Source organism: Palaemon carinicauda, chromosome 5 (genome assembly GCF_036898095.1).
Source record: "Palaemon carinicauda isolate YSFRI2023 chromosome 5, ASM3689809v2, whole genome shotgun sequence".
In the NCBI taxonomy this organism is placed as follows: Eukaryota; Metazoa; Arthropoda; class Malacostraca; order Decapoda; family Palaemonidae; genus Palaemon; species Palaemon carinicauda.
The window spans coordinates 157590730-157604629 of NC_090729.1; the positions used below are offsets into that span (position 1 = coordinate 157590730).

The 13900-nt window shown below is 41.2% G+C and overlaps 1 protein-coding gene across 5 annotated transcripts in view; it reads left to right on the top strand.

The window, feature by feature from the left end:
* The first annotated feature begins 8048 nt into the window (after positions 1 to 8048).
* LOC137641561 (protein CASP-like) overlaps positions 8049 to 13900 on the top strand; it is a 122244-nt gene continuing 116392 nt past the window's right edge. Inside the window, exon 1 of one of the 5 annotated variants that reach the window (XM_068374246.1) lies at positions 8049 to 8185. Coding sequence is in view for 1 of the 5 variants with exons in the window: in XM_068374244.1 (XP_068230345.1) it covers positions 8146 to 8180 (35 nt within the window). In the remaining 4 variants the exon portion in view is untranslated. Of the gene's footprint in view, positions 8186 to 8547; positions 8568 to 13900 lie in introns of those variants that run through there. The other 4 variants (XM_068374245.1, XM_068374244.1, XM_068374247.1 and 1 more) reach the window with 4 other exon arrangements.

Consider the following 13900-nt stretch of genomic DNA (forward strand, 5'->3'; position numbering starts at 1 on the left):
AGCAAGAAAGTTTTCTTCAAATTCTTTGGGTCGTGTTGACAGTCAAAGTCTACCCCCCCCCCTCTCTCTCTCTCTCTCTCTCTCTCTCTCTCTCTCTCTCTCTCTCTCTCTCTCTCTCTCTCTCTGCGATTACGGCATGGACCACATCCTGAGACTAGAGAACAACACCAAAATGCCTGCTGTGTAATGCCCAAGACCTACAGAAAGATGTCTTGGTCCTGCCCTATCCAAGGGAGTCTCGAAAGAAGGCCAGATCAGTGGGAGATGACTTCGGAAGTATGAGAAGACAGACAAGAAATTAGTTTGAAGAAAGTCAAGAGACCATGCACACCAAAAGGTATCCAGAGAGAAGTCATCCTGTTTTGAAAAATTTGATAAAGAAAACAAATATTGAAATTAATCAATAAACAGGAATGGAATAAAACTTTCCAGTGGCAGTAGCCTAATTCCAGACTACGTTCGAATACCAAAAACTAGTTGGTTTTTTTTTTCCAGTTTATCCTCCTCTTGAAGTTGATTATTAAAATAATTCTTATGCTACCCTGCTACTTGTGGTTATCTTTTTCTTAAACAGTTACAGTACATTCAATGTGGTATAGTTAAGTATAGTAAACGAACAGAATCATTCTAGCAATATTTTCTTTAAAAAAAATACAAACACGTGTAAATATTTCTAGCAACTCATTTTCCATTCTTTGCATAATTACCCACAAACACCTGATCTGTGCATTTTCTTTACCTAAAGTATATGATAGCCTTTGTTTGTTTAACTATTTATCAGTATTGAACAATGGACAGTCGTTTTTACGGCCATTTTGTTGCCGTCCATATTAGCCTATCATTATTTCATTTTTCTTTCTGAATCCATTAAAAATAGTACTTCATCATCAGCTAATTTGTTAAGTCAAGACATTCTCCACAACATTCTGATTAGGAATTTTGTGAAAATAGGGATTATGGGTACAAAGCCAGTAAAATGTTCTGAAATAACAGCAGAAAACTAAAAAGAAATGAAGCGTGACCCCTTCACTCAAAGCATTGTAACACACGTGTTTCATACACGCTCGTACAATGTAACAGTTTTGCTTTTTATTTTTTATTTTTTATCTTATCACTCGCTCTTCCTTGCACTGTTAAAAGACTAACCTGTGTAAACATGCTAGCTCATATTTAATGTTTGAATTTTTTAGATGTTCTTGCTCGCAAGTCATTGTATATAAACTTAATGATTGTTTAATAAAGTTAAGTTGCAATTCACCTCGCCTCTTAGTTATCACCTAGCTGTTCTCTCGCACATTGGTGACACCGGAGTGGTCACCTTCCTCTCACTGCTGTTATACTGTTTGGTGATGCTGCCCTTCGACCCTCACTCTCTTATTAACACCACACCCATGAAACTACCGCCCTTCGCCAGTGAAGAGGTATTTGGCTGGTTTCAGCAACCCCAGGTCCAGTTTTGCATTAAGGGTGTGACTTCCTCAAGCACTAGAGCAGAATATGTTCTCGCAGCGATCCCTGAGGACTCTTTCCTGGAAATCTCAGATTGGCTTTGCAACTCAATAGTGTAGGACGCCCTCAAAGCATGCCTCTTGGAGCAGTACTTCCATCACCAGCCACCCTTATAGCCAATTTTTTTTTCAGCTCTCTCAACAACCGTTGAGGGACCAAAAGGCTTTGCTTGCTTTTAGGAAAATTACCAGTATTGCTCAACTACAACCTGCCACAAACAGCTATCCGAGGCAGGTAAACCTACTTTGTGCCCTTTGGGTACGACGCCTACCCGAAACCGTAAGCTGTGCGCTGCCATCCCCGATGTTGATAATTCGCCCATGAAGAACCTGATGAGCAAAGTCAACGTACTTATGGACAGCTACTTCACCACCTTCAAGACCTCCATCAACGCCTCCAGTCCTGATGAAGTGGACAACTATTTAACATCGACCGAAGCTGACGTGAGAATGCTTTAGGACACAGACAGCCACCCCCTGATGTGCCTGAGCGGTGACAAAGATGCCCACCACTCGCTCATGCCCCAACCAACGAGCTCTACAGCCACTTACGGATACCCATTGGCCACAGTTATGCTATTGCCACTCCAGATTCGGGGCTGCTAGGAAGAAATGTGCGAACAGTTGTCAGTGGTCAAAAAACGTGTAAGTAGGCCATCGCTTGTGGTGGTAGCAGGTACGGACATGTGATTTTTGGTAGACATGGGTGCTTGTCGTTCTATTCTACTAAGGCCCCTCTCCAGGATACAATGTAGTCTGTCTAAGTCTGCCAACGTCCACCTGGTAGCTGCCAACGGATCTGCAATCCCTACCCACGTGTTTGAGACCCTCACATTATCATTTGGAAGTGCCAAATGTCATCGCTGATATCACATTGCCAATCCTTGGTGCGAATTTCCTCTCCCATTTCCACATCTTGGTTGATGTTGCTCATCGACGGTTAGTCAACGTGGACTCTTACTTCTGACAAGGGTACCACTCTCACATCTCAATTGTGGACATCATTAGCGAATTTCTTGGGCATCACCCTACATCAGACAACTGCCTACAACCCTGCAGTCAACGGAATGGTTAAACATTTTTATCTCGCCCTCTAAGGCTCTAAGTAGCTTTGATGTCCCACTGGAATGACTCCAGCTGGTTTACTCAGCATCCCTGGGTCCTCCTGGGATTAAGAACCACTCTTAAAGATTTCCTTGATGTCTCGACAGCTGAAATGGTGTAGGGTGACTCATTGGTCGTCCCTGCCGAATGTTTTCCGTCTACAACCTCTTCTGACAATCTCCAGCATCTACGTCACGTGGGAAAATTTACTCCTTGCCGTCAGACTTACAAGCCTCCAGTGAAACAACACATACAGGCAAATTTGCACTCAGCAATGCACATTGTCCTGCACAACAACACTAGCAAGCCACCGCTATCACTCCCTTACATGGGCCTTTTCCTGTGATCCGTTGTACGCCGAAAGGATTCTTAATTAACATTCATGGCAAAGAAGACTGGATCTCTATTGACCACCTAAAACCTGTATATCTCCTGCCAGATGACCCACCTACAGTACGTCTCTCTAAAGCAGGATGCCATATTTCATATGTATGTTATTTTTAGGGGGGAGCCATGCACCGTACACGTTTCATATACGCTTATACAATGTAATGGTTTTGCTTCTTTTTTATCTCATCACTCGCTCTTCCCTGCACTGTCAAAAGACTAACCTGTGTAAGCATGCTACCTCATGTTTTCTTATATGTTTGACTTTTTATGACCTTGCTTGCAAGTCCTCGTATATAAACTCGATGATAATTTAGTAAAATTTAATTGTATTCACCTCACCTTTCAGTTATCTTCTAACAGCTCTCTGGCACAGCATATAATAGCACTAGGTAAGCACCACACATATGACAACGTTATACCTTTCTTATACCCTCCCCACTGACCAGGCCTTTATTTGAAACAGCCTTGCACTATCCAAGGATGGTTCTATATGAATAATTACTCAGAATCAACCATTGTATCCGCCCTCATCACTGTCCTCAATACTACCCATGTTCCTGCTGGTTCTCCCAAGGTTGAGAAAGTTGAAAGACTTACCATAGCCAGTGCTGGTTCTAGTGATGAATTATCTTACTTTACATCATCAGGGTCTGAGTACAATAATGCCATAAAAATAACTAGCTGAGACTGGGTAGTGAGTAGCTGGAATGTTGTGATGACGCCCTTTGCCTTGATCTCACAAGATAAGCAAGGGGCAGCCCCATCAACACGACTGAAAGTGAGGTGCTCACTGACATTATAAAACTTATAAAACTTGCGTTTCATGAAAAAAAAAACATTGTGGTCATTAGTGTTGCACTACACATATGCTCTAAGACTACAATGACCTAGTATGCAGCACTGGAGCATACCTTCATAGGCATGTTGGTGTCTGTAAGCTCTCTCTCAAGTGCTCCAACTATAATCATGATGACAGCTATATAGAAGAAATCCTTTGTGACGTAGCCTATTCACCTGTGGTATTACCGACCCCAAAATCCAGCTAGATCTCGTTAGTGACAAGAAGCAAAATATCTCTCTTGAAGATGTCTTCCTCTTTGTAAATGGCCTACCTCCCATCTGCTTAACTACAATGCTGTTGAAGCAGCCAGAAGCACATACAAGAATGGCAAACAAGTGGCCACAGGAGAAAGGATTAATCCGTGTGGATATTGTAGCAAGAGAGGAAATGGAAAATATTCCCATGCCTCCTTATGCAGAAGAGAATTCCCAGCATATGGGTATCTAGAGAGCATTTGCAGAAGCAAGAACAAATGTAAAAAGTACTGTGAATACCCCACCCCCGCCCCTATTGTTAATGACTGTGATAAAGCCACATTTGATGCTCTAAGTACTGTTACTGCTGGTGTAGACCAATATTGCGGGAAACCCATTGCCATGGACCACACCACTTCTATGATCTACTCTCAAACGCTTGGATCAAGGAACACTCTAGACACCAACCAGTCATCAACCTCACTATCAAGATCTGCCCCGGGGACTACACAGACCTAAGCTTCATGCTGCGTACTATGCTCAAGTTTGACACAGGCTGCCAAAGCTTCCTTGCTGGGACCAAAGTCCTTCATCTCCTTGGCTTATATGAAACTGAACTCATCAATGTAACAATGACTAAGCTCACTGTTAATGAGGCAGGTATCAGGATTATTGGTGCCACTTTCCTACATCTTTCAGGTCCAGACAAGATAAACAAGCATATTACAACTAGACAAATGATCTACATCACTGTCCAATAAGTTCCCCATGATTAACAAAATGAGGGTGCCCCATTAGTCTGTGACCTACACGTCATCATGTAGCAATATTGAGAGTGAGCAGCATCTCTAACCATGGTCAAAAGGTCATATTTCAAGGTCAAAATAATGAATTTTGGTCATTTTTACTCGTTTTTGTGTGTAACTCATAGATGGTGAGGGATGGCTGATTATAATAAGAGGAAAGTTTGTAGTTCTGTCCAAATTTAATATATATTGTCAAATATTGTATTACTCAAACATTCCAAACAAGCCCTAAAACAATGAAACACTAAAATAAGAAATAAAGAACGGTATTTCTCGTCACAACAAAACTCAAAGACATTAACATTTGATTAGATGAACATCGCTAGACAATATATAATAAATTTGGACAGAACTACAGACTTGCCTCTTATTATAATCAGCCATCCCTCACCATCTATGAGTTACACACAAAAACGAGTAAAATGATCAAAATTCACTATTTTGACCTTGAAATATGACCTTTTGACCTTGAAGATGATGAAGATGACCCCAGGTGGTGTTGAAAATGTTACTATTGAATTCACCATCCTCAAAAACCTCCATTTTGATCCAGAGAACGTGTTTCTAGCCCTTCTAGAAGTCATTTGAGTCCAGACTTAAGTTAATCTTTCAGACTCAAGTTAAAAACCCCGAGCAGGGGACGTTCCAGTCCTTCGTTAAAGGAGTCTATGCCACAAACATTAGTCATGAGCACCAGTCCATGCCTGAGGCCTTTCTCCAGCCAAAGCAATTTCAAGGGTCACGTTTAACACTGTATGTTGCTTTTTCTTTGCGGATGCCACACCCGTACCACCAACACCTGGAGCTACGGCACCCACTTACTCAATGGCGATCCCATCTTTGCAGACCCAGGTCGTATAGGGTCTCACTCTTGCACACCAATCTCTGCACTCACTCCCCATGTCACCCATCCACCAGCATAGCATACTGACTGTGATATGAACTATTCAATTTATTAATTGCTTGGTGCTCACCAGTGGGCATTGTAATGCTACAATGGACTACGATATATGCTGATAAAAATTGAATCTACAGAGATTCCCAACCTGTAAATCCACATATATGTTAATAGAATTGTGCACATTTGTCACATAATTATACCTGGCTTCACTGACTTCATTTTATGCATTTCAGTGTAGCCTACTGTAGATTTAGGGAGATGTAAAAGGTTATGATTCTTTATCCGGTTCCATCCTTACTATCAAGTCTTCCTTATTATAAAGAGTAACATTGTTTTATCTAAATTTATTTCAAATAAACGTGGTCTTTGTATGACAGAGCTCTCTCTCTCTCTCTCTCTCTCTCTCTCTCTCTCTCTCTCTCTCTCTCTCTCTCTCTCTCTCTCTCTCTCTCTCTCTCTCTCTATTGAATTCACCGTCCTCAAAAACCCCCATTTTGACTCAGAGAACGTGTTTCTAGCCCTTCTTAGAAGTCATTTTAGTCCAGGACTCAAGTTAATCCTTCAGACTAAAGTTAAAAACCCCGATCAGGGGACGTTCCAGTCCTTTCTTGAAGGACGATATATGACAATATATATTAAATTCGGACAGCTCTGCAGACTTGCCTCGTATTATAATCAGCTATCTCTCACCATTTATGAGTTACACACAAAAAACGAGCAAAAATGACCAAAATTCACAAATTTGACCTTGATAAATGACCTTTAGACCTTGAAGATGACCCCAGGTGGTGTTGAAAATGTTACCATTGAACTCACCATCCTCAAAAACCTCCATTTTGATCCAGAGAACGTGTTTCTAGCCCTTCTAGAAGTCATTTGAGTCCAGACTTAAGTTAATCTTTCAGACTCAAGTTAAAAACCCCGAGCAGGGGACGTTCCAGTCCTTCGTTAAAGGAGTCTATGCCACAAACATTAGTCATGAGCACCAGTCCATGCCTGAGGCCTTTCTCCAGCCAAAGCAATTTCAAGGGTCACGTTTAACACTGTATGTTGCTTTTTCTTTGCGGATGCCACACCCGTACCACCAACACCTGGAGCTACGGCACCCACTTACTCAATGGCGATCCCATCTTTGCAGACCCAGGTCGTATAGGGTCTCACTCTTGCACACCAATCTCTGCACTCACTCCCCATGTCACCCATCCACCAGCATAGCATACTGACTGTGATATGAACTATTCAATTTATTAATTGCTTGGTGCTCACCAGTGGGCATTGTAATGCTACAATGGACTACGATATATGCTGATAAAAATTGAATCTACAGAGATTCCCAACCTGTAAATCCACATATATGTTAATAGAATTGTGCACATTTGTCACATAATTATACCTGGCTTCACTGACTTCATTTTATGCATTTCAGTGTAGCCTACTGTAGATTTAGGGAGATGTAAAAGGTTATGATTCTTTATCCGGTTCCATCCTTACTATCAAGTCTTCCTTATTATAAAGAGTAACATTGTTTTATCTAAATTTATTTCAAATAAACGTGGTCATTGTATGACTGATCTCTTTCTCTCTCTCTCTCTCTCTCTCTCTCTCTCTCTCTCTCTCTCTCTCTCTCTCTCTCTCTCTCAATTCTTCGGGTGTATGAAGGACTTCCTCATTCTGGCAATGAATGGTAGATTCTTTCGCTTACTTGCAAATGTTCTACTTTATTCTGTACTTATTGTAGGTTGTGATAATGATAATATTTTCAACATATGCAAATAATAACTGATATAAACAAATTAGACAAATAAACTCCATGTTTCTGTTGTTTGTTATGGGATAAGTACATCTGAGTTATTTTGGAAATAAATACTGCCTTTGGTCAATGTAACCTTTATCTTGTAGAAATTGCAACATTCTATGAGAACTGTCAATTTAGACAGGCCTTAGGAATTATATATCTTTCTATTTTCAATATACAGAGTAATGCAAGAAAATTAGGCTATGTTTTTGCAATGAGGTATTGATTGTCAAATTAACTATGATATAGCTTCATTAGGCCTTGCACGAATTGTAAATCATATGAGTTGTTGTATAAGGAAACTATCCTCTTTAATGCACGAAAATTGGATATATTAAAATCATTATTGTGATAAATTTCCCACTTTCCTTGAAACATTTACAAGTAGATATAGACTGTGTTCGTTTTGTTTAAAACAGCTTCTGCTCTTCTGTTTTAGTGAATTTTTTGGTCTATACAAAAGGATAACTGTTATAAAATATTCATTGAATATTTCTAATTTTAAAGCCTAATTATTATTAAATTCGACGGGTAAAATCTTTTATTTGGGTAATTTGTTAGTTTATTTGTTAATGAAAGGAAGGAATCCGAACACAAGTGTGTCAGATGTTTTGCTTATGGGTTGTGCCACGTAAAGTCGTGTAAGGTTGGTCCACTTTTCCTTTGTTTTTATTTTATTTCGCCTATTTTCCACTCATATTAGTTAATATTCAATGTCTAAGTGAAGTATAAGTCATTAAGGTTTGTCAATGGTATACTTGACGTGAAACATAGGCAAAGAAAGTCAATTAGTATCCCATGCCACACCAAGTTCAATTAGCGTAGTAACTAAACACTAATATTAATTCCATTCAAGTTCAGTGATTAACCAAGACTAGGTCAGCCTAATTATGAACAGTATGCCACTGCTACCCTAACGCATTATGCCAGTCTTTATACAGGATTTCTGTTGAAATTCATTTTGGATCGGTAGGGAATATGGCGCAAATGAGGCTATGCTAGGCTGGATTATGAGATGACAAACTTGGGTAAGAACTCGTCGGTAAAGCTTTAAAAGTCTACAGAGTATCATTTCGAACAGAAAATAAGTTTTCCTGTAGCTAATAACGTATTTACCAAATTTGACCTTAATTTCAACCGCAAACAAACAGAACAACCAGTTCGACTAACATCAAGTAGCCGAACTGATTGTTGTTGTTGTTGCGGTTGAAATGAAGGTGAAAACCGCTTGGGTTGTATGTATGATAGCAGCCACCTGTTTGTATTATTATGTGTAACTTAGAATACGGCAGTGTACGGGGGATTGCAGGGGGCCGTTAGCCCCCCGGTTAGGTAGGTAGGTAAGGACACGGCTTTTAGGTTAGGTTAAGGGGGAAAGTTGAGCTTAGTTGATGTCCAATTTTATTCCACAAGGGAGAAACTGGCCGCTAATATACAAAGGCTCCAACCGGTTAAATCACGTTATTTATTAGAGGAAAACATATATTTTCTGTTGAAATATTTAAATATAATGGCTCTTGTTCCGCTGCGGGCTCGCTTCACTCGTCGGAAAATAAAAACATCAAGCTCTTGTGAACTGGCAAGCAGTAATGTTGAGTTGCGCATGCTAACATTAGCAACGCTAAATATAATGGTTCTTGTTCTGCCTCTGGCTCGCTTCGCTAACATTATCAGCGGATATAAATATATATATCTAAAACTATTCATTTCCAACAGGAACGAGTGTCATTTTCGAAGAGAACGGATCTTTCTATACAGAAAAAAGTAGTTATTTCCCTAGATTACATTACCCTGTAATAAACTACAATAGAACCAACTCGTCTGCCATTTTCAGATTCGTTGTCGGTGTAAATGCTGCTGGTTGGTTAGTTATAAGTTTATTGAAGAATGTTCTTATATATGTTAAGCTTTATCAGTACTGTAAAAAACTCCCTCTCTGATTCCACTCCACACAAAAAATTTTTGGTAAGCTACATGACCCCCAAGATTTGTTAATCACAAATATTCAAGTATTTGAAGAATCATATGGCATAGTCCATTTCATTTATAGAATTCACAATATAACATTCAACAAATATTGAAATATTCAGCTTCTTGGAAGACTTTATATCGTCTGCCCAAATGTCAAGTAGAATCCTATTGAATATATATTGATACTGATACTGACCGAATATATGACGAAACATGTATTCATTACGTCTAAGCACATTTTTTTTTTTCAGAATCTGTCTTAAATGAGATTTCTGAGGTGAAATTGTACTTTTGTACCATATCCGTAATGAAGAAGATAAGAGATTTACATAGTGTGTATTTCGTAATTTGAACGTATCTGTTGAAAAAATTTATCTGAAATCCATTTTTTTTTTTACATGTAGACTTAAAAATTCTTGAAATTATGATTGAAAAAACCTTCATGTTAAATATGGTACTTTACTTTCATTTTGTAAAACTTGTGGAACTTGCCGCACTCTATTAAAAAAGTATTCACTCACATCCGAAGAGCATGTGAAAAGCTATATAAAAAGCGTAGTCATTATTTGAGAGATTGAACGAGGTGAAATAAAATAAGCTTGCCAAGTTTTTACTTCTGGAGAGATTTTTCCTCTATGGCAATATTTACTTTTAATGAACCCTTTATATTACTTTCTTACGCAAACTCAAGCAATTCCAAATAAAGATTATTGGCTGAGATCTGTGACATCATTATGGCATAGTGGTTTCATAACCAATTACGAACAAATTCAGTTGAAACCACAGTTTTACAATGATTTCGGTTGAGTAATTAAGTTACTTCAACGTCCACTGGTATCTGTGTTTAACAGGTTACTTCGAATAATGAGGGGAAAATTTTTTTTCTCTTGTAGGTAGGGCAGAAGCAGTGGCTGGCCCTTTTGACATTAATTTTGACAAAGACCAAATTCCTATGAATTGTTTGCTGTGCTGTGTTGGTTACAGTGAATTTTAACATTATTTGGCTCATGGTGGTATTGAACTAGTGGTTGAATTTGCTCAAAGACATAATAATTCTTAAGCAAATGCGTTGTGGAGCTATATGTAGGAGCAACTACAACAGGAATATTGATTCAGTGTAATTTCATCAATTTTGGTGTTGAAAATGCTTTCCAATCAGTGTACAGTATAGGTATTGTTGCTCATGTGAAAGTAAAAATGTCCCAAAATAATAACCCATGGGCTTGTGTGCATAGCACATCATGCACTGCTCGTTAGAACATAGGAGCAGTGATATAATGTAAATTTTGCAAGCACAGCAAGCCACGGCAGAGCAAAAAAACATTAGAAGTTTTATGAAATGTTCTGAAATAATGACCTACGGGGTTTGCATGCATAGCTCAACATGTACGTACTGCTTACCAGAACATGGGATCAGTGATGTTCATTATTGTTAATTATGCGAGCGCAGCAAGCCGCGGCGGAGCAAAAAACATTAGGAGGACATGGAGTGAATCATAGAGGATTATGATACTAAAGTATCATGTCACATGAATTATATAATTTTCTAACTGGGTATTTTGTGTTTATCATGCATTTCTGATGATTAATATTGCTGCAAAGCACTAGTATTTAGTATTTACTCCACCAAAAATCTCCAAGTCCTAACTGGGGGGGGGGGGGTTAGGGTGGGAAAAGGGGTTAAGATAACATTTCCTCAAAAAAAATAAGGTCAGATTCATTGAAAATATATCATAAGATAAGTCTTATTTACTTTTTTTTTATAGAAAATGGTGATGCGGCTTTCTTCTGGAGAATTACCTATATTACCCTATATTTTTCCTACAAGTTTTCTGACTCCCCGGGATTTTAAACCATCCAGTTTGGTTATAGAAGCTTCCTCCCACTGAATGAAAAGTGTCCTATTAAAGGACAAACGTTTGTACTCGTGTAGGAAGAAATCGCAGGTTTTAAAAAGTAAACTGTATTTTTCCTAACCAATCAAACCTGATTCAAAAGTTACTTGTTCCGTAACTGAACTACAAACCTATGCTATTTATTTAGGGGTTTTACTTCCTGCGAAGCTGAAATGACGAGCCATTAAAATTTAGCAAGGGTTAACTACCCGCACCGGTAGTTACCCGGGGGTTAAGGGGGTAGCTTGCTACCACTCCCACTCACACACCGGTGATTTAGCTCACTTTACTTTACTTTTGGCTCGGATGGAGACGGTTGTATCCGCTCTTCCTCCTCGCCTATTCTGGACTTCCATTGATTTTTGTCTTTTAACTTACTTTTTCTTATATGTACAGTATATATATATGAAAACATTCTTAATGTTTAGGTATACCTGTATATATATATATATATATATGTATATATGTATAGAAATATTGTAAGTTTCCTTTTCAGTGTTTGTGCTGTGCGTGTGATACGTATACGACAGGTTCTCAAGACACTTGCGCAAGGCTGGGGAACTGTCCCTTCCGACCTCTCTCCCCCTTTTCCATCGGTCTTCCCGTCGGCATATAACCTACCGTTGACTCGGCCGCCGCCATGGGAATCGGCATCGTTTGCACCCTCCTCTTTCAACTGTTTTTGCCTTTTCTTCTTACTATGGGAAACATGGATTATTGAGTTAAGGGATTGTGGCCTCTCAGAGATTGACTACGGTCTTTCTCTTCTCAAGGTCGTTCAGCTTTCATGGGCCTCCGACAGTGCACTAACGGGGGGAGCACCTTTCCTGTTTGTGGCTAGGTTGCGCTTCCGATTTAAGTGAAATTACAGTATAATTGTTTGTACTTTGAACTTTTCAGCTTCTTCTCCGTTCCGTGGGGAACACTTCCCTTCGGAGGATCAGTGGTTCTTCCTATTAGTGAATATTTTTAGCTGATTTAAATAATTGTAATTCTTGTTTTATTAGTTTCTCTCCGCTCCCCTTCTCCCGTCAATGTCAATGGGGGAAGGGAGGGCGCAATACTTATTTTATGTTTGTTCCCTCGGTAGTCCCTCTTCCTGTCGCGGATTAGGTGTTCCTCCCGAGGGAATTTTCTGTTACACAGTTTATTTTATTTTTCCTCAGTTAGCGATGCCGTCGAAGCAGAGCTGTTCTGTTCATGCCCGGGGAATCTGCTATCACTGCCGTCCCTCAGAGGACGTCATCATGGGCGTCATCCCTTCTCTTAGAAGTACGCTCGTGGCAACTCCTGTTCAGTACTTCATCTTCGAGGATCTAGCTCTGGCTACGTTTCCTCAGGTAGCGCTCTCGTCCGATCATCTTAAAGGGCTACCAGGAGGTTCGCCTCCAGGGGTTGAACAACTTTCCCTTCCGAGGGAGAGTTTTCCTCCCCAAGTGTGAGGTTGTTTCTCCCTTCCGAGGGAGAACTTTTTGCATCTTCATCACTTCATCGACTCCGACTGCTGTTGCTGTCTTCGCCTAGACTACGCTCCCCCCTTGCTGAGTCTCTCTTCCTTCGGGGGCGGAACATAGCCTTAGGCAAGTCTTTCCTGCAAAGTGGTCACCTCTCGTTCGCGAGAGGGGCCACTCATAGAGACTCCTCTTTGGAGGATTGTTATTGCTGAATGTCAGCTTGTTGGTTCACCGGCCCTCATGGGTGTCATCTGTTCCTGGACCTTCTCCTGACAACGCTGCAGCTAGTCCTTGGACTTCGGTCCTGGACTCTTCTGTGGATCGTTCGCGATCTCCATCGGTGGATGTTCGCCCCTCCAAAGGGCACATCCCAGTTCCTGATCGTCCTACCAGCCGACCTGCCGACCTACCAGCGCAACCTCGCCACAGAGAGCAACGTTTGCCAGCGCACCAACCAACCTACGATCACCGGTGCAACACAACTTCGGTCTCCTGCTCACCCAACAATCTTTTGCGCCTGCGCGCCAGCGCTCCTGCTCACCCAATGATATCCTGCGTGCCAGCGCTCTCCAGCACCTACGCGCCAGCTATCTCCAGTGTGTGCCAGCATTCTCCTGCGCTCCATCACGCTCCCGCGTGCTTTCGCCTTCGTTGTCCTACGCGCCATCACTTCCGGGCGTGCCAGCAGTCATCTGCGCGTGCGTGCCAGCACTCTTCCGCACACCCGCCAGCACTATTCCACGCTCGCGCCAGCACTGTTCCCCGCGTGCGTGCGCCAGCACACGCCAGCACTGCTCCCCGCGTGCGCGCGCCAGCACTGTTCCCCGCGTGCGCGCCAGCACTGTTCCCCGCGTGCGCGCAGCACACTCCAGCGCGAACTCGCCAGCACACACCAGCTCTAGCACGCCAGCACTTTCCTGCGTTAGCGCTGCAGCACACTCCCGCGTTAGCGTGGCAGCACACTTCCGCGCGTGCGCCAGCACTCTCCCCGCATGGCAGCAGCCTTCCGCGCGCTCCCCTACGTGCGATTTCTCGCCCACA